The 23,017-nt window shown below is 55.2% G+C and overlaps 1 protein-coding gene across 9 annotated transcripts in view; it reads left to right on the top strand.

Annotated features, from left to right (window-relative positions):
* Positions 1-22,987, top strand: part of IKZF4 (IKAROS family zinc finger 4) — a 36,629-nt gene extending 13,642 nt beyond the window's left edge. For 3 of the 9 annotated variants that reach the window (XM_085320615.1, XM_085320609.1, XM_085320608.1), the window contains 7 exons: positions 4,950-5,054; positions 10,458-10,718; positions 11,161-11,328; positions 16,798-16,947; positions 18,014-18,145; positions 18,462-19,137; positions 19,565-22,987. In XM_085320615.1, the coding sequence (XP_085176741.1) occupies positions 10,478-10,718; positions 11,161-11,328; positions 16,798-16,947; positions 18,014-18,145; positions 18,462-19,137; positions 19,565-19,694 (1,497 nt within the window). In that variant the 5' untranslated portion in view covers positions 4,950-5,054; positions 10,458-10,477 and the 3' untranslated portion in view covers positions 19,695-22,987. Of the gene's footprint in view, positions 1-2,993; positions 3,138-4,949; positions 5,055-6,392; positions 6,471-10,457; positions 10,719-11,160; positions 11,329-16,797; positions 16,948-18,013; positions 18,146-18,461; positions 19,423-19,484 lie in introns of those variants that run through there. The other 6 variants (XM_085320614.1, XM_085320613.1, XM_085320612.1 and 3 more) reach the window with 6 other exon arrangements.
* Positions 22,988-23,017: the final 30 nt, after the last annotated feature.

Here is a 23,017-nt window from a genome sequence, read left to right as displayed (position 1 = left end):
AGCGTCCTCAAACGGAGCTCGAACGCGCGCGAGTGCACTCGSTTCGGAGGTCCATGTTGCCTTACAAGCTGCAGCTTTGCTTTTCCTTTGGGAATTTTTGGGGTGAGCTTTCCCCTTTCCCCACAATCTCTACAGTAGGTCTGTGCTTCCCTGCAGGCATGGAAGTGCTGCAGCTCAAAAGAAGGACCAAAAAGAGGCCCTAGAAAAAGCCCAACTGTTGGTGTAACCTGAATCCCTCTCCGTGAGCTTGTGAGCTTTAAATGTGGAAATCCTGGGGTCTGAGTCCTAAGTGGCTCCTGGAGTGTAGAGGGAATGGGAATGCTTAAAGGATGGGGGAAAGATGGGAGAGAAGGGAAGGAAAGTGTTAGAAGAGCTGTGCGGACCTTTCTCTGTCAGGGTGGGGTTTTTGCGTCCAGAGAGCACCATTCACCTGCTACAACTTCACCAAAACCATCTTGCTTTCCATCAGGCAAAGTCAAACTCTGAGCTTTATTTTAAACTCTCTCTCTCTCTTTTTTTTTTTAATTAAGTGCGATGGAAGTTTGCCCTCAAAGCGCRGGATAAATGCTGTAATAGCTGTGGGAGAGACTGAGCTGTGTGGGAGCGCTTCAGCACTGCTGATTTCCTGATACTTGGGGAATTAAGCCTCTAGGGCTCACTCAGCTCTTGGCCTTGCTGCACAGCCTGCTTTTGTGGGTGTGGGGGGTCAGGGCCATCATAATTAAGATTATTTACTTGATAGAGTCAGGGTCAAGACCTGCCAAATAGCTGCTTTGGGTGCTGATCTGCTGTGGACCTGAAATGACTAGAGGAAATAAACAGCAAAACTCTCGAAACTTGCTTCCGTGAAATATTTTTAATTAAACTGCTTCTTAAATAAAAAAAGAATCCATTTTTGTCACATAGCAAGGTAACCAAAAGCCCGGAAATTCATAAAGAATGTGAAATGCTTTGTCTCCTTTGAATTCTTCGCTGGAAAATAAGTTAGTTTTGAAACASCTCTGGTGAAGACACGGTTGTTACCACAAAGGGGTTAGGAACAAGGTGGAGGCGGGCAAGACTCCGCTCCATGCTGCGTATCGATTCCTCAGGTGGCATGTCCGCAGATTGTAACTCTTTCTGTAGGTACTTAACCCGAAAATGAGCATTGTGATCATGCAGATAACGACTTCACGGTTCTTTCTTGTTCGGCAAACGCTCTTGCTGGGGCTGAACGAGGAGGACGGCAGGCTGCTGTCGCCGTCGCGGCCGGGCTCTTCCCCAAGCCGGCGCGGGCGATGCGGATGCAGGGTTAAATGCTTTCAGTTCCTTGGATAACTGGGCTACAGGCATACGAGTCGTCTCTAGCGTGATGTTCAGATTTCCATTTGTTTTTAGAACAAATGAAATGTGACCCAATATTTCCTGAAATTTGAAATATGAAAAGTTATCAGAGAGGGAAATTGCTAAGAGGCTGTCGAAACCCAGGCGCGGGTCGCTCCCCGAGGTGGGATAGGGCTTCGGTTCTCACTTGCCTTGGCAGGAAACCTGCCCACCCTTGTGGAGCCGTGCGCTTTGCAGGCAAGCGTCGGGAGCGGTTGTCCGGGGGTGCTGGTTCTTCCCCTCCGCGCGCAGCAGCAAGGATCCCCAGCCCCTTGCATGGGCAGGGCTCCTCGGAAAGGCGCCGACTGTAGCGTGTGCCCCCGGCCATGGGGCAGCAGGACGCGGGGCTCTCGCCGGAGCTCCGCGCCGCTCCGCGCGGGCTCGACGCCGATCCTTCCCGCGAGAGCGGAGGCCCTTGGCAGCGCGAGGGGAGGTCCTCGCTAGCTCAGCTCGCGCTTGCTTGACTTGTTTGGCGGAAGGCTGGGCACCAGGGAGCTGTGTGGCCGGGTGCATCCTTGGAGAGCCCTGCTCGCCGGGAGCCCCGGGGTCCTTTGGCGTAACAGGCTCCAGAAGGTGAGGTTGGTCAGTGCGGGAATTGAGCTCTGAACTGAAAACGGGATGCTGTGCCATCGCCTGTCTGCTTGAAGGGACCAAGGAGAAACTAATTTTTTTCTCCTTAATGTCTGATTTAGCTTCTAGTTTAAGGGTTTTAACCTTTCTCCCATTCATCAGAGATTGGCAGCAGCTGGAAACAGGTTGTAAAACACTGCATCAGCATTCTTCATGCTGTTAATCACTTTGATGCTTTGTTAGTGCATCATGATCTTATGATCAAGGTTAAACCAGACCTGGAATCAGGAGGATCCTCTGTGTAGGATAGGAGTTGTGCTCCAAGACAAACTCACCTGGAAATGCCTGAAGAAATTCCTTGCAATTCCAGCATGAGGCCATGGTCTCTTGTGATCTCTTCCTGGGGCATGTCGTAGCTGTGGGGTTCAGCTGTTTGATATGGCTAAACTTTGGGGTAGGAAGTGCCAGGAAACATTTTGGGATGTGTGAAGTGGCTCTCTTCTGGACTGAGCATCTGCTCCAGAGCTGCCTGGAAGTGTGGAGGACCGGATTCGGTGGCCTTCCGTCCTCCTCAATGCGCTCTCTGAGCCCAAGGGTTAGCTGGGGTGATTTTTGCCCCCTTTCTGAAGCTGGTGACCAAGACTTCAGTGTCCCCTCCCCTTCTCAGTGCAGGAGGGTCAGAGCCCAAATGATCCGTTGCTGACCACTTGAATGGGAGCGTGGGCTCGAATTAGGAGTGATGCTGTTCTTCGTTTGATTTTCAGGACTTCTCATTCCCACTGGTATTTTGGGTCTGGCACCTGGTTCCTGCTTTTGTCCCCAGCCTGCCGGGCCCCGGCAGCCTGCAGCACGCTCCGGGTGCGCGGAGCTCTGCCTCGACCCCCTGCCGCCGTCCCGCGGCTCCTGTCCCGCGGCCGCTCCCTCCTCTCCCGTTAGAGCTGGGCTCGGTGCTGCCGGTGAGGCAGGAGCCTTGCACCGCTGCAGGAGGCAGCGCTGCAGCCTGGCTTCCAGCTCGCCGTGCTGCTTGACTGTAAAATGACGGTCGTTTCTCTCACTTCCAGGAATCTGTTCTTCCTGGAAGGTGAGTGGCTGAGTTCACCCTACCAGTGAAATGCAGACATGCACACACAGCCTGTATTCCAGTGCTGTTTCCAAGGAGTTGGCTGTGATAACACTCCAGGGTATCTTCAGCAAGGTAGAATAATGTAAGTTAAACAGGAGGGTGTGTGTGGGGGGGATGCTGAAATGACTCCGTGCCGTTTCTGCTCGCTCTTTACGTGGGGTGTCATTGGAAACACAGAGGAGAAGGGGTGCAGGGGGCTATTTAATGTGTCGGATAGAGAGACCGACTCCGGATGGTGATTTATAGGTGTGTAAAATCGCTTGTGCTGGGCAAGGAGGAGAGGGAAGGGAAGGACCTGGCCCTGCGAGATGCCCCTGCAATTACCTAAGGCGAATGCTGGCGAGGCAGGACACAGCTTGTGATGTGCGGTACCGAGTCCCTTTGAGAGGTGGCCATGTCTCTGCCTCCCCCCAAAAAGCGGCTGTTCAGTTCTCAGGCTGCAGGACCTGCATCCCTGCATCCGCAGGGTTCGCTCCCGCCGGGACCCCGTGGTGGGGCGGGCGCTTTTCTCTGTGGGGCTTGTTTAACGTTTTCTCTTTAACCTCTTGTAGCCAGGAGCTCGTCTCCGTTCTCTGCGGTGCGTGGCTGGTAATGCGTGTAGGCTTCGCGTGACTCAAGCTTGCTGGCAGCAGCCTGTCAACCTCGCCTCGGTACGGGGAGGGAAGAGGGAGAGAGGGAAGGATCCTCTAAGTCCCTTCCACTGTGACCCCAGGAGGAAGAAAAATCTCTTTAAAATGTTGCCATGGGGACTTGGAAAGGGCGAGGGTACTGCTGGGATGTCCCGGCTTCGTCTCAGTTGAGCGGTGATTTAGAATACGCTGCCTCACTTAGGGCATTTACCGCCAACGATTCCCATRCCCAGCAAGGCTGGTGAGCTCAGCGTCCCGGTAGCCATCAGACAATGGGATGGACTGGGCTCGGAGAGCATGCAGAGGAGAGTTTCTCCAGATGCAAGTATTTAGAAATAACGTTACCAGCTGTGCTGGAGGAGTTTGTGGAGCTTCTGCACTTCTCATCATGAAACTCTTTGCAGTCTCTGTGCAGCATCGCGGAGAAGCGGCTGCCGCAAGCTGCTTCCCGGCAGCTCTGTGCGCCGGGGGGGACGGTGCGGCTCGGCTGGGGTTTTTCTGCGCTCGGGCGATCAGCGGGTCTCGTCAGAACAGAAACCTGGCGATGCGCTGTTGGTCCTGGAAGGGGGAAGAAATGAGCCTAACCTGCTGTGCAAATGAGTTAGGCTCACGACGACCYGGTCTTACCCTTGAGCGGGCGTCTGTACTGCTGAAATCAGTCTGCTGTGCGTGGGGAAGGCCCTGTGTTCAGGGGCTGCGGATGCCTGTCCTCGGGTTCAGTTTCCCGGGGAAACTAGTATCTGCTTGGGAAGTGCCCCAGGCCCCCGGAGCACTGTTTTGCAGAGCGAGTCCGTTTGCTGGGCAGAGCCCTAGGCGCGTCCTCGCAGACGGAGGCGCGGGGCGTTTCAGCGGGGCACGCGGGGAGCGTGGGCTGGCTCCTCACCTGCTGGCACGCCTCCGTGCCGCGGTGCCAGGCAGAGCTTCCGCAGAGCCCTTGGCACGGTTTGCAGTCCTCTKCTCCCTGCTGCAGATGCCTCTTCAGGGCAGTCAGGAAAGCAAAGCCTGGTGCTGCCATCAGCACGTTGTTGGCTCACAGCTGTTGCTTTTGAGGCAGTAACGGTTGGAAAACTGTGTTCTGGAATGAGTCTAGCTCTGGTCTGACCTCTGGGTAGGAACAGCCCCTTAAGGGTCCATCAGCAGCCCCTTTCCAAAGAAGAGGAGAGGGATCTGCTGGGCGGAGGATTCGGCTGAGTGAAGCCAATGCCAGCCAGTGGCAGCTGTGCTTCAGGCCTAACTCGCTGGTGTTTCCCTCCTGGTTTCCACAGGTAGTGGGGATTCCTCTCTGGAGAAGGAGTTCAGCTCGGCAATCGTGGGACCCACGGTGAGCACACCCAACAGCCAGCACTCCTCCCCGAGCCGCTCGCTCAGTGGTGAGTACGCTGCCTTAACTGAAAGCAGTGCTTAGATCCGCCTGTTTTGTCCCCAAACCCTGCACCCTCTCAGGCGTGACATAAATTTTCACTTCCCGCTGTGACAGATTTCTTTCCAAATCTGACTGTTTGTTCTCTAACCGAAGAGGATAAAATCTCTGCTTTGGTCTCCGAGTGGAGCAGCTGCCAGGTTRCTTATCCTGGACACTGGACACCTGACTGCTGCCGAGGCTGGAGTTTTGGGGTCGACTGTGGCAATGCCAGGGACTTGTGGCCTTTCTGCCCTGTGTAGTTGTGAATTTCAAGCAGCTGCATGTGGCAGACTGTTAATGATCACAGCTTGGAAGGGGCAACAAAGCTGTTGGTTGCTTTGGAATAAGTTATGTATTGCACCAGTCTAGATGGCTAAGTGGGAAGTTGAAAAGCCTCTGCACATCCTCTCCCCCTGGTAGCTGGGACAGGCWGGAGCCTGCGGCACATGCAGCATATCACGGGGCAGCAGCCCTTYGCCTCTGCGTGAGTCTGTTGGGAGGTTATTTCTGTGGCTGTGGTAGATTCTGAGAGTTCTTGCGTGTGCTGAAATGCACCAAGAGTATTTCTGCCTCCACCTGGGGATGTGTCTAGCCATTCTGCCGCAAAGTAAGTGCTTCAAAGAGCTAGAGTCCACCTGAAACAAGATCTCTGCGAGAGAACATGACTCTGGACTGCCCTCGGGACAGTGTTACAGCTGGTGGATGCCTGGAGCCTACCGAGCTGTCCTTCACATCCCGGCTTGCTGAGCAGGTCGCAGAGAGCCTGGGAGTCCAGGGTGTCAAATAGTGTCTGAACAAAAGAGCAGCGAGCAGAGCGGGGAGGACGCAGGAGCTGTTGCACGTCAGTGGTTCAGACTGGGTGACCCTTCATGTGACCAAAGGAAGAAGCTGCGTCACTCCTGCATCTCTGTCCCCTCTTTTCAGCCGTGGTGTACGATGAAGCTGGCCCCAGACGGCGGTCCCAGAGCACCTCAGTCGTGTGTGACACTGCTCATGGAGATGCTGAGCTCCATTTTCAGTTTCATTACTGCCACAGGGTGACTGGAAAACACCATCTCCCAGCCTCAGCTTAGCCAGATTATGCCATTTTTCTCCTGTCCGCAAGTTTGTGCATAACATGAAACTTTTCAGCTCCTTCCCTGCCTCTTGACTGAATTCTCTCTTTCTGTGTTTAAGTGAAGGAAACTGCTTTTTAGATTATATTTAAGAACCTGCACCAGTAAAATGGGCAGGTCTAATTTGAAAGCTGTCACAGTTTGTTACTAGTCACGACGTGCAGTCCAGTCCCATTACTCCCTGTGGTGATTGATGAGAAATGCAACGTTTCACTTGTGCACTGAAAAGTGGCATGACCCTAGATGAGTTTAGCAAGGCTGATGTAGACGTAAGTTGTAGAGATGCTATTTACATCACAGTCTTGGGGCAGTAGTCAAGATTTCCTGGGTCCTATATATTGCTAAACGGTGTTGACACATGAAAAGAAGTAGTGCTGAGGTAAGATAGTTGGCAAGACCCACTTTGAATTGTGCTCTCTGCAGTCAAGAGCTGACACTTGGGCCATCTCTACCAGATTAACTCAACAAATATATAAAAGATTGGTTGGCATTGCTCTGATCCTCCCTCTCTACCACCTTTTAGCATATAATTGCTATTGCTTTTCCATAGCAAAGAAACTCCTCCATAATTTATCCATGTGTGCTTCCAGCAKTTAGTTCATTGGGACACCTCTGGTCAGGTCCTGGCATTTGAAGGTCGCTTTTTGTGAACCAGGATAAAATAAACCCCCAAAATTACATTTTCAGAGGGGGTAATATTATGAATTAGCTCAGTTCCCATTTTTCCTTTTATTGCTTGCTGTTTATTTTATACTTGCCCTATAAAATTGCTTAGAAGAGCTGCAAAGAAATGGAATCTTAGATTTTTGCAAAGGACAGTTCTGAGACATAACACGGCTTTTTCACTTGATCATAAGCAAAAGAAATTGAGCACGTGGACTGACTGAAAGGACAATAAAGATCTCTTCCCCTTTAACAGCAGGATGCTAGTGATGGTATTGCCTCTGATCTGACTTGACTTCACAGCTGGTTCATCCAGCAAGCATCGTGCCCCAGAGGAGCAAGAATATTATATAACCTGTTCTGCCAGCAGAGACTTCCTCCAGTGAGACCGGACTCTGCATTGGTTCTGAAAGGAGAATTACAGAACAATAGTTGGCCTCCCTTCTATGCCCAGGAAAAAAAATAAGTCCCCAGGGGAATGGGAAAAAAAGAAAATCAAAGTGCAGCAAACGTCAACTCGTCCAGGCAGCTCCTGCCACCGAGAGAGGAGCTTTTCACTTCATGTTTGTGCACAGAAGCATCCGTTTGTGCTGGGTCTTCTGGATGCTCCCAGCAGAGCATGGTGGCACCAACAAATAAATAAAKAAAGTTCTGCTTTTTCCCCAAGAATGTTTCTGTTGCAGAGTCTCCTCCGGTCTGCAGCCAGCAGTGGCTTTGGCCGATGGCTCAGCAGACAGTCTGAAAGTGCCTCCGATTGCCAAAGCCTGGGTGTATGCATAGTTCACGTTGCTGAGAGTCTCTTTGGGAATGCAACATTGTCTGCTATAATAATCCAGGAAGGGAAGGAGGGGAGTGAAAGCCAGTATTCCTGGGTTCTTCACCCTGCAATAAACTTAACACGAGCTCAGATGAATCACTCCCATGCTTTTTAATCCGCAGTTACAAAGCAAGGCTGTACCCAGCCTTTGAGGAAGAGCCAGAGCCCTTCTGCCTGTCACGTTAAAGGCAGCGTAAAAGAGATCTTTTCCTCTCAAAGTGTGTGGCTTGGCTTTCTTCTCCGGGGTTTCATGTCCGCCTTTCCTGGTGGAAGCAGGAGGTGCAGCCTCCCCAGAACTGAAACGTCTTCTGCTGCCACCATCTCCGCGCTCTGGTGTTCATACATCCTCCTTGCCCGGTAATCAACCCGCAGCCTTCCTGCTCACGCACCGGAAAGGATCATCCCTGCTTCGGCTGTACGTTGAACTTGCGTTATAGTTTGTTCAGAAAGCCCTTAGGCTTTAAAGGTCAAATCCCCTTGATCATATGGTATCCAGGATGTTACCAAGGTTTTCTTCGGTCTCTGCGGCTGATGCGCTTCTATCTTCAGAGTGTCACAAACATGAAGCGAACCTCCCATGTCCCCTGAAGAGTGGGTAAGAATTCGCTCTCTTTCACAAAGAGATGAGTTGAACAAGCCCCAGGGGTCGAGTCAACATCAGATCTGGACGCTTCTGGGATTTCTGTGTGGTTATGTTCAGTCTGCTTAGTTCTCACGCCTGTCTCCACAAGGCAACTTGGACTCTGTAATCTCCTACCCTCCAGGCAGCAGCAAAGTCTCCTTTGTGTATATAAAGTTCAGTTTCCTCCAGCCCCCACAGTTCTCCTCTTAAGGGATTGAGAAGAGCCTCCTGCTTTAAATGGAAGAAATAAGAATCTGATATTTAAAGGGATTCTGTAAATATTTTGTTTAAGTCTGTGGGCTCAGTGAACTGCCATGTGAGTGACCTGGATTCGGTTTTTCTCCTTCGTCAGCCTGCTGCAGCCTGCCGGGACCAGCGCTGCAGGAACAGGTAGCRGAAGCGATCCGTGGCGAAGCGGCTGTCCCTGGCTGAAGCGTGCGGGGAGTCTCCCGAGGGGATTCCCTCTGGTTCTCGGCTGCTGGCGATTGGTTAAAGCAGAAGGAAACTTTCCAATGTGATCGTTTAAAGACTTGCTCTCCAAACAGGCGGCTTTGCGCCGAGGCTGAGGATGTCCCAGTGGCAGCTCTCCCTCGAGCAGAGGGCGCAGCTGGCCTCACGAGGTGGGATAACTGCGCCGCAGCTTGGCCAAGCYGTCCTGGGCAGGAAGCGCAAAGCATCTGGATAGACAAGTTCATCAGGAGCCAGGTGGAGGGAGGAGAGGGAGAGGTTGCGCTCTCCTTCCCTCTCCGAGTCCCCGTAAAGCTGCGACTCGCTCTCGCCGGAATAAGCGGAGCGACTGCTGTCCAGTTGCCGTGTCGTCTTAGGGCCTGTTTGATTTGTGGCATTCCACAGATCATTAGAATAGCGAGGAATGTAGGTCACGGCTGGCGCATCCGTTCGCCTCTCCAGCCTCAGCTCGTGATGCTGCGAAAGGAGAGAAAGGTAGCAAGCGGGGAGGGGGCGAGCAGCCCGCCGGGCGCCTGGCGGCGCAGGCCGGGGGGGCAGGAGCCCGGGGGGCTTCGCCGCACGCGCAGCGCCCTCCGCCCGGACCTCCGCTGTCCCGGCCCCGCAGGCGCCTTTCGCGTGGGAGGTGCTGCAGAGAAAAAGGTGTTGAGCATAGCCTCTCGTGGCGGCTTTCGTGTGCCTTTTTAGCACGGCTTCTCTGGATCTCCTGCTTTCTCTTGGCAGCAGTGTCCTGCTGCTGCCTGGCTCGGAAGCGCTGCATGGCTGTGGCTCCGGAAAGGCTCCTCAGCCCACCGCTCGAGSACCTTTCCCTGGTGGTGGCGTCACTCACCTCCATTTCTTCAGATCATCACGCGAGCTTTCTTGGCGTTTGGGGTTCCCAAACGCTGCCCCGCAGGTGTCTGCGTGTTCGTGTCCTTCCTGCGTGTGTGTGTTTCCAGGCAGTCGCCGTGAGTCTTGCAGTCTCGCTCGGCTGCCACGTAACTATTGCAACCTTCTTATGTGTTTGAGGGAACTTGATGAGGCAAAAAGCTCCCTGCAGGGAGCTTGGGTCCAAGCCGGGACATCCACAGGCTGCCCAGCGAGGCAGTAATCGGCATGCCTGAAGCAGGAGTGGTTATTTTCAGGCCGCACCATCCTTTTTTCTTCCTTGTGTGTGTGTTTAAATAGTTGATGGATCCCAGGTCTTCTAGCATAGATGAAAACTTGCAGTGAAGCAATGTTTTCTCTAGTGAGCTGAGATTTACTGACTCTATCTAAAAAGACTCATATTAGGCGCTTTGTGCCAATTGATTTTGAGTCTTTACTGATTCGGAGAGTCAAACTGGTGTCTTCTGCTTCCTCTAAAGTCCTTTCATCGCATGAGTGTTTTTTTTCCCCTCTGTCGTTGAATCCAGGGAACAAAATGTTCTTTCTTCAGCTGGTCGCCTTACAAGGCAGAATCCAAAGCAGTAATCTTTGGGGTGTACAAACAAGCCATCCAGCCTGTAACCTCTTGTGATCTGTGTTTGATGTCTGTTCTTAAGTAGTTAAGAAATTAAGAAGATGTACATTTATCACAAACAGATCACTTAATGCATCAGTAATATTTCTTTTGGGAGTAAGTCTTTCCTAAACTGTGCTCCAAACTTCTTTAACTTAAGATTTTTTTTGCCTCCATTGACTATTTTTATCCTTTCTGCTTCCTTGCAGCAAACTCTATCAAAGTGGAGATGTACAGTGATGAGGAAGCCAGCCGGTTGCTGTCACAGGATGACCGGATGCTYGAGAAGGAGGACAGCGTGATCGTGGAGGACTCGCTCTCAGAGCCCCTGGGCTACTGTGATGGGACGGGACAGGAGCCACACTCCCCCGGGGGCATTCGGCTACCCAACGGCAAGCTGAAATGTGACATCTGCGGGATGGTGTGCATCGGCCCCAACGTGCTCATGGTGCACAAACGCAGCCACACTGGTGAGTAGGCAGCCCGGAGGTTGCCGTCACTGTTGGCTATCTTAGCAGGGATGGGATGAGCTTGAGTGGGCTGAGGGAAGTGAATTTCTGAGGCAAGGTTGCAAGTGTGTTTCAGCTAGGTGTGCATGGATGCTGCGCTCAGGACGGTGGAGCAGATCCAAGATCTGCTGATCGCTGCTGGAAGTTTGAGAGGAAAAGYACCAGAAAGTGTGTGGCTGACCTTTTCTTACTGTCCTATATTTCAATAGGCAGCAGGTTTATAACTCACCAGGACAGAGGTCATTTCCAGAGCACTGTCTTTGGTGGTTACCCTAGAGCTTTCCTTCCCAGTGTRTTTAGAGTGTCTGAGCCCATGAGTGTTGCTGGTCTCCCGGCTGTTGATCTGAGAGCAGGCTTGGAGAACGCATTTAAGCTGGAGTTTGACATGCTGCATCTGTTGCAGGGGAAAGGCCTTTCCATTGCAACCAGTGCGGCGCCTCCTTCACCCAGAAGGGAAACCTCCTGCGTCACATCAAATTGCACTCTGGCGAGAAGCCCTTCAAATGTCCCTTCTGCAACTACGCCTGCCGCAGGAGGGACGCGCTCACTGGCCACCTGCGAACACACTCAGGTGGGTAGCTCCGGCCTGCAGCAAGAGCAGCCCTGCCGTCCACGGACCAGGAGACTTGGCGGGGAGGAGGAGGAGGCAGGGGAGAATGCATGGATATGGGACAAAACCAGGGAGTTGTGCCCAGCTTCCCAAAGCACCAGCCGTGATCACAAAGCTGACAGCTGCCGGGCTTGTTCTCCCTTCGGCTCCTGGTTTGCTGCAGTCGCTGCAGCTCTGTCGTGGTGCTGAGCAGATCTGCYRCRGGCAGARCGTGTGCGTGCGGGAGGTCGTATCRGTGTCTTGCTGATGGTCTGGGAACAGCACTGACTGGAGCAGCGTCTGCTGGGCTTTGTGCCACTGTGTTTCTGTAGTTTCTTGGGGTATTGCATCTCTTTATTAAAGATAAATGTCTAATAGATTTTATTGAGGCAAGATAGGTCCCACCCTTGGGTGTGCCCCACTCCAATGAAAAAGAGTGCTGAGGGGTTTTGTTTGTGTGTTGTTYTGATATTGTCCTTTTTAAATATGACATTTGAGATGTGGTTTTTACCCTCCGGTTCCGTGATGTAACAGCTGGCTGGGGCCATGGGTGGGAGTGAAAGACGGCAGCCAGCCCCCTGCTCTGTGATCGTTTTCCCTTGATTTGCCTACCAGAGGGTTTCTGCGGTGCTGCTGGGGCTTTTAAGGTTCGTGCAGATGGGTTTGAACACCTGTGACTCTCTCCTCTCTAACCTTTTGAGTGCCTCATGGAAATGAGAGTCTTGTGCGCTTCCTCTAAGGAGGAAAACCTGTCCTCTGAAGAGACTGCTCAGGTCACAGCCTTGCCCAGGGGCCTTCCCGCCGCCGCTCGGAAAGCCGGCTTGCCCCTCGCCGCCTGGGCTGAGAGTCCTGACCATCTCCGAGGTTCGGCCCTGTGCCCTTGTCAGCCAGAGGGTCAGGGCTGACGCTCCCGTCTTGCTGTGGCCGAATCTTCCCGCTTCCCCGTTTTCTGTGGGAGTTTGTCGTTAACCCCCTGCGCCTCTGAGACTTTTCCTGGAAGCTGCAGCRAGAAAATCTGGGCAGTTTAAGCTCTAAGAGCCAGGTATCGAGCCTGCARACTGGCCTGTGTGTTTTCGTCTGTGCTTTGCATGTCCTGTTGCGGTGCAAGGAGGTTCGGGGCATTGCAGGAGCTTTCACTTTGGTTGTGTTTTGTCTCTGGACATCCCTGCTGCAAAGGGAACAAGCTGCTGCTCAGTACAAAACTYTTTTGGCCCCTTGGCTGTCTGGTTTTCTAGCCTGGCCAGATTTGGCAGCGGATGGCATTTTTGATAGTAAGGTGATCAAAAAACAGTCCGTTTCACCCCAGGGAAGGAAGTGAGGTTAGTGGCTTAGGGCTTTGCCAGTTAAAGGGGAGAGCTGCCAAAGAAAGCCGTTCCCCAGACTTTTTCCTTATCTCCGAGGAGGGGAAAAAAAAAGAAAGAAAAGAAATAAGCCAGCGGTCGGGGGCAGAAACCCTCCTGTCGTTGACTCCAGCGAGAGCCGCGCGTGCCTGCGTCTCTCCCGCCCCGCGCGGAGGCCGAGCAGCAGCAGGCTCCAGCGCCGGCTCCCCGCGAGCGGCTCCTGCGAGCGGCCGACCGCGGCGCCTCRAGGCCGCCGGCTCTCCTGAAGAGCCCTTCGGTCTGGAGCGATCAGCATCATCCGTCGTCCTCCCCTGCTGCCCTCCGGCTCCTCCCGCGCTCCATCTTGGGCAGCGCTGCGGCGGCTCGGGGAGGAGCTCTCCCTGCCCCGACGCCAGCCCGCGGCATAGCCAGGAAGCCRGAGCGGTCCTCGTCCTTCCGAAAAGTCTGCTGTGTCTGGAGCGGAGATCCCACCAGGAAGGTCTCCGTCCCCGGCTCGGCTCTGTTCTTACCTGCCCGCTGCCTCCTCCGGGGCCCGGAGCCGGTTGCTCCGGGTGCCGGCTTTACGCGAAACGCGCCGCCCGGCACACCRAGGGTTGCCTTGAGTGCTTAAGAGACGCAGAAATGGGACAAGTCCTTTCAAMGTATCAAACAAAAATTAATCTTTATGGGAGCTAATTATTAAGAAACCCTTCGTTTAATGCGGATTTCATAGGCGAAAGTCTTGTGGTTACCCTGCCTGGGTRGAAGGCAGCTGGGCTCGGCTTTCCCTCCCTCTCCCTTAACTAGAGGCATGTGCGTTTCATGCCATTCCCACGAGGGACATGGAGGCTTTCATCTTGGAAGATGTGCTGTCCAAAAAAAAGTGAGGTATTAAAATCYAGATCAAACAGGCTGCATTGCTCTGAAATGGATGAGAAGCTGCAGCCCCCGCGCGGGACGCCAAGATGAGCCACCCAGCCCCTGGGACCGCCGTCCCTTCCAGGCCTYGCCGCTTTCCAGCCCAGGACATAAATGAACCTGGAGCCTGTGTGCAGAGGGAACATTCCTGTTTGTTGTAGTCTGTCAAAAAAAAAAAACTTCTCTCCATGGGGAGTGGGCCAGGAGGAAGCAGCCGTGCCAGCTCTGTGACGGGCAGAGCTGCGCAGCAGCCTCGGCTCTGCAGGTGGGCCCTTTGCTGCCGTGGTGCATGGGCCGTGGGGCAGCTTGGGCCACGTGTCCCTGCAGAGCGGCTCCAGCACGGTCGGACGGTTGCCGAGTCCAGAGCCAGGATCCTGGGGGCAAGCTCCCCCCAAGGAGGCAAGAACTGCAGGACATCGACCACGGAGCTTCCTGGCCCCAGCTTAGAGAGAAAGGCCAGGTCCCAGCGTGGCGATCAGGAGAGCTTAATGAAGCACGAACGAACGCAGAGTTTTGGGTTGCTTTTTGTGTTTAGGAGTAACAAAAACGAGCCATTTAGGGAACTCTTAGCTTAAAAGCTGAGCAAGTGATAGAGATTAATGAGATATAATGAAATTGGGAGACAAGGCTCTAGCATCTACATTGCTACATTTGAGGAATAAATTCCTAACGCACATTTTTGTGYTCATACTTGGAGACTAGTGGAATCCTCGCCTCCCCTGAGGCTGGAATAAACCAATAGTCAGCTGCTTTGTGACAATAATGCTGCATGGGGAGGGCTGGGAGGAGAGACTCGCACTTGTCATCAGCTCCTCTGAATCGATCTCTAACCCGGAGCTGCCGTGGGGAAATAGATGGTTGCTCCCGAACGCCAGCGTCGGCCTGTGGTTTGGCTGGGCTGCAGGGCTGAAATCAGGCAGGGATCCGCTGCTGTAACAGGAGCTCGTTTTCTCCTTTCCCGCTGCTGGTTTTGGCTCCTGCGGTCGTGTTCGGGCYGGATTTGGTACTTTCCACCTTGGATCTGCCGCACAACTGTCTTTTGCCTGGAGATGAGGGAGACTTGGTCCAGGAGAAAATTACTGGTCACAGTGGCCGTAAGGAGCTGGAAGAATGATTTGGTGTGAACTGGGTGTTCTGCTCACACAAGTGCTGGCCTGTGATACAGAGATGAGCACTGGGATTAGGTGAACTCAGGATTTTAGCGCGTGGCACTGTGCTTGGTCTTTCGGCATGTCCCGTCCAGAGGAGGATGCGTCGCAGCACAGTGCGTTCCCTGAATGATAATTCACCTACAACCTGAAAACGTATTTTTGAGAAGCAGTTAAAGGTTAAACCACAAGCGACAAAAACAACCCTTTAAATCTGACAGGAACAGAAAAAGTCTGGTCCAAGCAAGTCTTGAGCGCGGCGGTCTCGGCAAAGAGCACGCTCCTCCCCGAGACGGGCGAATGCGGTGCAGACGGCTTTCGCACTGACTAATGCGCGTTCCTGCGCTTCCAACGCAGAGGGCGAAGCGCTCCGGCTTCGAGCAAAATCGGCCGTTATCGGGCCGTTGCTCCGCCGCGAGTGAAAAACGGCCTCCCTGCCCACGGCGCGGCGTCGGAGGGGACGGACGCAGCTCCCCGCRGCCACGCGGTTTCGGGATGTCCCTCCCCGGCGAGCTCCAGGCCGGGCTGACGGGCCCACGCGGGGTTCGGCTACGGGGCTGCGCTCCTTTCCGTCCTGCCCCAGTGCCCAAAAAGCAGTGAAATGGCCCGGAGAATCCCCTCAACCCCCTGCACTCGCCTCTTTTCCCCAATTAACCTCTTCCCTCCTGCCCAGCCTCCTCCAGAAGGGATGCAGCACGATGGGACCCAGCGGCTGCAGCCCGGCCCCTGGCGCTCGTGTCCCTTGTGCCCCCTCGGTTATTAAGGGCTTTCCCCATACAGGATGTCGGCTTGTCCGGTGCTGCAGCGCGCTCGATGAGCAATAACGCCGCGATCGGAGCAAAACCCCCACGTCAGCGTTTGCGTTTCCCCCTCTTCTGCGCAGACAGCCACCTCCCGTCAGGATGGAAACTGCGCGGGGTTTTCAAGATACCATCTCCCCTCGGGAGGTGTCATGATTTTTCGCTTTAAGTAGTCTTGTCGGTTAAAACACGCCGATAATGAATTTGAGTGCGCAGCCTGCCGCGGGGAGCAGCGCCGGGGTCCGCGGTGTGCTGTGCCTCGCGCCTTCGTCTGGCGGCTGCCATCCGGCGGGGCTGTGCACCAACCTTGGGTGACTTCAGCGATTTTCAGCCAGAAGTGAGAAAACAGGGAGAGATGAGAGCAAAAACGTGACTGACGATGGTCTTATCATGGATCTTGGAGTGTGTGCACTCCATGCAGCAGCCAAGTGCTGGCCAAACCACTGAAGGTTTTGCAGAAAATAGGGGGCTGAGAAATGCTTAGAAATGTTTAAAAAATCTGGGGAATTTGCAGCGTGCTCCAGCTGCCTTTCTTAAGTATTGCCCCTGCCATCAGGGCTGCCTGGTGCTGCAGACCTGCCGTGTTCGTGGGGAAGCGCAGGATGTGTGGATGGGCAGCTGCTAGGAACTAATGTCGCTGAGAGTGGCAGAGCATGGGTAAAAGCCAGGTCAGAGATGTTTTGTAACGACATTCAGCCACATTATGRTTTATTTTCATAACCTTCAATCTTTTAAAATCTAAGGGCATCCAGAGAACAGCAGTTAAGGGAGCAGATCGAAGCTGGTGGGTACGAGCTGCTGGGGTGTTCAGGAGCCCTGTTTGGGTATACAGCAGTCAGGAGAACCACTGAGTTAGAAGCTGAGAATTGGRAGTTTGGGGTCTTGTTCTCCACTCTGGAGCCTGTTGATTTAAATGTGCTCTAGAGCCAGTTCACCGCACTCCAGATTTACAGCGTTTACAGAACATTTTCTACTAAGGTACCAAAACGCACAAGATTTGGTGCTTGCAAGAAGGTTCTTACTATGCAGCRCATCTAGGTGGTTAGATGTGCCGACAGGCTCGCAGCAAGGGTCGCTGCCCTGCTGCAACGCGCCCCGTTACAGCCGCTGCTGCCTTGCCGGCACCAGATGGGCCTTGCTGCTTTCCTCTCTCATTGACTCCTCCTCGGTTCCAGCCCTTTCCCAGGCTTTTTCAGGAGGGCTGCGGGTGGCTGCGTTGCAATGTATCTGTTCTTATGGCCAGGATCTTGTTTTCATGTTTTGCAGTCTCCTCCCCCACAGTCGGCAAGCCCTACAAGTGCAACTACTGCGGCCGGAGCTACAAGCAGCAGAGCACGCTGGAGGAGCACAAGGAGCGGTGCCACAACTACCTGCAGAGTCTGAACACTGAACCGCAGTCGCTGGCCAGCCAGCAAGGTCAGTGCCGTGGGCAGCTGGCGGGWGAGTCGCGGGGCGCGAGGGTCCCCACGTCCTCCTGGCTCTGGGATGACTTGAGGGGTAACGATGGGGTAGGAAACTGGGACGTGGTTTCGCTTTCCAGCCCTGCTGCCAACTGGCGGGGCTGAGCTTTGGGCACGTCCTTGCCTTCAGAAAAGAGGGGTGATGCCCCGGGCAGCAGGTGTGAGCCCCGAAGCTCTCCCGTGCCCCGGTGATCCTGGGATGAAAGGTGCTATGCCTGTGTGTTTGGTTAATGCCGCAAACCTGTGGAAGTGCAAAGTGTTACCTCAATCACTCTTCTCCGTGCCGCTTTTCAAAGTGCCTTGCATTGAAACACATCCATGTCCTATAATCCTAGTTCAAGACCTACTGGGCGTGTTTTCCATAAATAATGAAACACAGTTATGCCACTGTGATTTAGGGGATTTAACCTTGTGGGTAGGTGTCTGCAAACAGACAAGGGGTGACTTGGAAGCACATTCTCTTTCCTCCTTGGAGCCTGGAGATAGACCTCCTGTGTTTGCTACTTTGGCAAAGAACCAAACCCTAGGTGTTTCTGGCTCCTCAGCCTTTGGAGTCAGAGTGAGACCTGATCCTCCTACAGTCATTGGTATTTACGGTGAGGTTAGTTAGTTACAGGCTGTACAGGGACTTTAACCAGTTGTTCTGTAACCTCCTGGGCACAGGGACAGCAGAGTTRCCCTCACCAGCAGCAATGTGGGGCAGATCTCTTCGGGCTGGGGTTGAGAGCCAGCAATGAAAGTGAGGGTGCTTCAAGCCATCGAAGCTGGTTCCTCTTCCCCAAAGTGCCAGGAATGGGCCCAGCTTGACAGAGAAGGGAGGTGAGCGGCTGCTGGTGCTTCCCTACGATCGATTCACCTCTAGCCCTGGACCTGGGAGCCTTTCTGGAGGTCTGTCCCGACTGCCCCAGCTAGAAGAGGGCAGGAGCAGCATGCCTCAAGCGCTGGCCGCACAGTCTCCGGCCTGGGTCGCAGAGTGCCTGTTGCTCGGTTGCTGGCTGAACGGGTTTCCCTTGTCTTGCCAGGTGACGAGATGCGAGACTTGGAGATAGTGCCGGACTCTCTGCTTCACCCCTCCTCCGATCGGCCGACGTTTATTGACCGGCTGGCGAACAGCCTCACCAAACGGAAACGATCGACACCTCAGAAATTCGTGGGTAAGGGGATGGCCCCTTGCTTCCCGGGCAGACAGGAGAGAGGAGGGTGAGGAGGAGCCCCCGGTTGCTGGAGCAGGGCTTGAGMGCCTGGCCAGGACCCCTGAGAGTGAGACTCTGCACTTACGAATGCCACCAGTGTTTGCATAGCGCCTTTCATCCCCASGATCCCTGCGCGGGGGGGCTTCCCCGGGCTCGCGTGGGGCAGGTCTTGCATGCGGTGCCASGAGGGAGAAGGACCTGGCAGGTCACTAAAACCAGGCCTCTGAGCAGCGCACGGGGGTGCTGCCGGTCCTGATGCCGATCTCCCTCCATGCAGGGGAGAAGCAGATGCGATTCACCCTCTCAGACCTCCCCTTCGACGTGAACTCTGGCTTCGAGAAGGACGTGGAGATGGTCTCGGCCCACCACCCCCTCGACCCCTCGTACGGCAGCTCCTTGTCACTGATGGGAGGAGAACACCTTCGCCCCCTCCGGCTCCCCCCCACAAACTGCATCTCCGAAGTCACCCCCGTGATCAGCTCCGTCTACACCCAAATCCAGCCCCTGCCRGGCCGGCTGGAGATCCCAGGAGGCCGCGAAGCCGCCGAAGGGCACGAGGACGTTCCGGACGGGGTGCAGGTGGTGTACCGGGGCCGGGAGCAGGGCGTATCGCCAAGCAACGGCTGCCAGGACTCCACGGACACGGAGAGCAACCACGAAGAGCGGACCTCGCAGCTGCCGGCGGGGAACTGCGCCAGCAGCCGCCAGAGCCCAGCCTACGCCAAAGAGGACCCCAAGCTGCAGGAGGGCCCCCCGGCCGCCCGCTCCACGCCCAGCTCAGCCAAAGAAGCCCTGCGCGTGGTCAACGAGGACGGGGAGCAGATCAGGGCCTTCAAGTGCGAGCACTGCCGCATCCTTTTCCTGGACCACGTCATGTTCACCATCCACATGGGCTGCCACGGCTTCAGAGACCCTTTCGAATGCAACATCTGTGGCTACCACAGCCAGGATCGGTACGAGTTCTCCTCCCACATAGTGCGGGGCGAGCATAAAGTCGGCTAAACCCCCCCTTCCTCCCCCTGTCCCCCCCCCACCTGCCCTCGACTCTTCCTCTGTCTCTAGCTCAGCCCCTCCACCCTTAGGGCATGGAACTGTTGTTTTTTCTTTTATACTCCTTTGCACTGACTTTGGCTACAAAAATATTTAAAAAAAATTCAATAACTAAAAAAAAACCAACCCCGAAGAGGGGGAGCTCTTAACAATTTGCCTTTTTATAAATGGAGTTATTTAAATATTAACAGACTTTTTTGTGCTTTCTCCCCCTCTCTCACCTCCCCCYGTTATTTATTAAGCTTTTTAGTTTCTCTTTTTTATAACTCTTTTTTTCCCAAAGTCTCTCTTGAATTTTTGAGACCGGTTCTCCTCTCTGTCCCGCCCCAGTGCCGAGGGCTCTTCGCCGCAGCACGCAGCGAGGCCACGCGCCGGTGCGAAGCAGGCCTGGAGGTTTGAGCTCTTTTCTCGGTCTGGCATTGCCCGTCCCTGCTCGCGGGCGGCGCGAACCTCAGATTAGGTGCTAAAACCCACAGGACTCCCCTCTCCTGGGGGCCACGAGCCAGCTCCTGCCCGGTGGGTACCTGGGGGGCCGTCGTGCCCCAAGCTTTAACGAGTCTCTCTGTGGCATTAAACGCGCGGGAGGTGAAGCGGGGCCCCCAGCGCTCCTCTCCGCGGCGCGGCTGCTGAGCGGCGGGCGGGACGGGCGAGGTGAAGTCGGTGCCGCGTYGCCCGCTGATGGAGGGCGACCTGCAGAGCTGCTTTGTTGGCCAGCTTGGATCTTGCCCGACCCCGTGTTGTTTAAGGCCTCCTCGGAGCCGGGCCCTGCTTGGAAAGGTGCGGCGGAGGCTACGGAGATTGCGTGCATCCGCCTGGCTCCGATCGCGTGAAGGAAACTTAGGAAGATAGTGAGCGTCTTTCGGGCTCAGTCCTGCCGTCCGGGATTTCCTGCTCCTCGGTGCCGGCCGATCCGCGCTGCCGCCTTGGTTTGGGTCTCTCTGCGCTGCCTCTGCCCGGTCTCGGTGGAAGCGTCTCGGCTTCAGGCCAGGCGCCCGTTGCTCCYGCTGCCACGAAGCGCTTCGCTCCTCTTAGCCGGAACAAACCCGGCRTCCTTCTCCGTGCCCCGGGCTGGACTCCGGCAGCGATGCCGGAGGGGAGAGCGTCGGAGAAAAGCTAAGCACAAAAAGGGCCGTCGCCAGCCGCGAGTCCCGTGGAGGCTGAAGCCCGTCAGCCCCTTCCGTGCTGCGCCGTGCACAAGCTGCTTCCTCCGACTTTCTCGGGGGACTCGCGGCGGGATCCTAGGAAAATTCGCGGCCTGATTTTTTTGCTGTTTCGTAGCTTGCGCCCTGCTCTTTTTGCATGGAGGAGTCCAGGCAATGGCAAAAGCCCTGCACTGCTTTCCGTTTGGCAGTGCCGACAGCAGGACGTGAGCCCCGGCCCCGGCGCTGGCAGACGGGAGGTGGTGTCGCTCGCTGCATCCAACTGTCTCCCATTAGGTCCGTCTGCCCCGCGGGCTGCGAGCCCGGGGWCGTGGCCATCGCTGCACCAAGGGCAGATTGCCGGGAGCCGGCTCAGTTACCGGAGCGGCCCGGCCCGGCCCTGCTGGGATGGAGTCCCCAGGGCCGGCGGGAGCCCTSGGGAAAGGGCTTTTGCGGCGCAGCCTCTGGAGGCAGAGCTGGGGAAGGCCGTTGATAACCAAAAAATGAATAAATAAACCCAAGTGCGAGCGGGGCCTGGATGCCCGGCGGGGCGCGCGGAGGAGCCGGCCGCGTCCTCGGTGCTCGTCTCTCCCGCGGCAGCCGCCGGCCCCGGGGCTCGGAGGCGGAGGGGGGCCGTGCGCGGCGCCCGCCCCGGCCCGGGGAGCGCTGCAGGAGCGGCGGGGCCGAGCCGGGGAGCACGGGGCGCGGGATCTCTGCTTTATACCAAGGCCCAAGATGCATAAAAAGTCACTCAGTAGCAGCTCAACAAACTGCTCTCTTGAGGTTGAAACCAAAGGCTGTTCTTTTTTCTATGAAAACAAACAAAACCACCTCACAAGTCAGCAACTCTCGTTGCTCTTAATTTTATTTTTTTTTCCTTCTTGCTTTTCTGTTGACGGTGTTTGTGTTTCGAGATGTGAAAAGGAATTGCTGAGCCGTTTCTCAGACGGCTGCCGGCAGCTCGGGCGGAAGAGCCCGTCCGGCTCCCAGCGTGACGTTTCGGGATTGTTCGGCAGTCAGGGACGTTCCCCAGATGTTCCCCCGTCCCCCTCCACCCCGGCAGCCTCGCGGCGCCGACTCGCTTGCGCTTCCCTGCTCTCCGTGGGAGCGCAGCCAGCTCCGAGGCCTTTCGTCCCGCTTCGCCGGGGTCCCTTGGCGTGGAGCAAAGCTCCGCTTCCTAAAAAAGACCGGGGGGAGCTGCTAAAATTAATGTGGAAACATTCAGGGACTTCATTTTCCCAAGCACGTGGAAGTCCCGCTCCTTGGGGTTCTGAAGCAGAGTCTAGGCTGGGATTTGGGGAGTTTTGGGGAGCGCTTGCAGCTCCCGCAGACAGCGCAGAGCCGGGGAGGAGCGGCCAAGGGCCGGTGCGGATCCCGCCAAGCAGGCTGCCCTCCGGGATCCGGCTGCGGCCAGAAGGACGCGGTCCCGGTCCGGCGGCTGCAGGCGTTGGGCCGGGGCCGAGCAGCTCGGCGCGTCCGACCTTCCCCGCTCCGAGCCGCGCGGTCCGGCTGCGGCCGTCCCGCCGGGATACGCCGCGGGTGTGTGTGTGGGGGGGGGGCCTGCTCCTTCCGAGGCGCTGGCGGCGAAATCCTGCTCGTTTTCCGTAACGAAGCAATAAAAGACGGGCTGGACGCGCAGCGGGGGCGGCGCAGAGCCGGCGGGAGCCGCCGTGCCTCCCCGCGGCCGGGGACGTCCCGGGAGCGCCGCCGGCTCCGGCTCGCTCCCGCTTCGCGGGCTCCATCCGGGAGCGGCCGTGCCCGGGAAGGTCACTTTTTTTGTGGGAGGGGAGTTTTTCACACGCTGTTGTGGTCTAAAAACACATTTTACGCAGGTCAGCCCGGGTTTTGCTGGCTCTCCGGTCGGGACGGGGCCGGGGAAGCCTCCCCGCTCCCCGTCTCCGCTTTTCCGCCCCAAATCGYGCTCCCGGTCCCTTCTGGACCACAACCACTGTGCTGCGGCGGCTCGGTGCGACACTCGGCTCGTCCCTTCCTGACTGTTATTCCCAATAAAACACGAAGCCGGAGCAAAGATCCGTGATTTACGGAGAAGCCCCGTGGCACCCCACGCCTCCCCCCTGCCAGCCCCCCGTGTTAGAGCTGGAATAAACACAGGAATCAAAAGGGTTTGTTTTTTTTTTTTTAAAAAAAAGAGGAAATGGAAATTCTGAAAGTTTTTTTTTCCTGCATCTCTCTTTTCTTTTACCTGTAAAAGAGTCTAAAACAAATGTAGGAATTTTGTAAAACTCCAGGTCGCTTTACTTGTGTAAATATATATATTTTTTAATCAGATGTATGAAGAACAAAACAATGATGTGCAATACCCCAACCCTGTTCCAGTTACAACCTCTCCTTCCTTTCTAACARGTTTTCATTTGTATATCGTTAATGGATTTGCTGTTGTCTTTGTTTTTCCTTTTTTTGTGAGGTTAGACTCGCTTTTGAGAGAGAAAAACAGAAAAAGAAGAAAAAAAAATACCCCACCCAACTCTTACCGCAAAAGCTTTTTGTATCTGTAATATATTGTAAGTAAATATTTGTGTAATGGAGATATACTACTGTAAGTTTTGTACTGTACTGGCTGAAGGTCTGTTATAAATAAACATGAGTAATTTAACGCCTCCGTTTCCTTCCCAGTCAGGGCTGC

This window comes from Rhea americana, unplaced genomic scaffold (assembly GCF_003343005.1).
Source record: "Rhea americana isolate MKP2758 unplaced genomic scaffold, rheAme1 scaffold_644, whole genome shotgun sequence".
Lineage (NCBI taxonomy): Eukaryota > Metazoa > Chordata > Aves > Rheiformes > Rheidae > Rhea > Rhea americana.
Note: the sequence above shows the minus strand (reverse complement) of the source record. Positions and strands in the feature narration are given on the sequence as shown.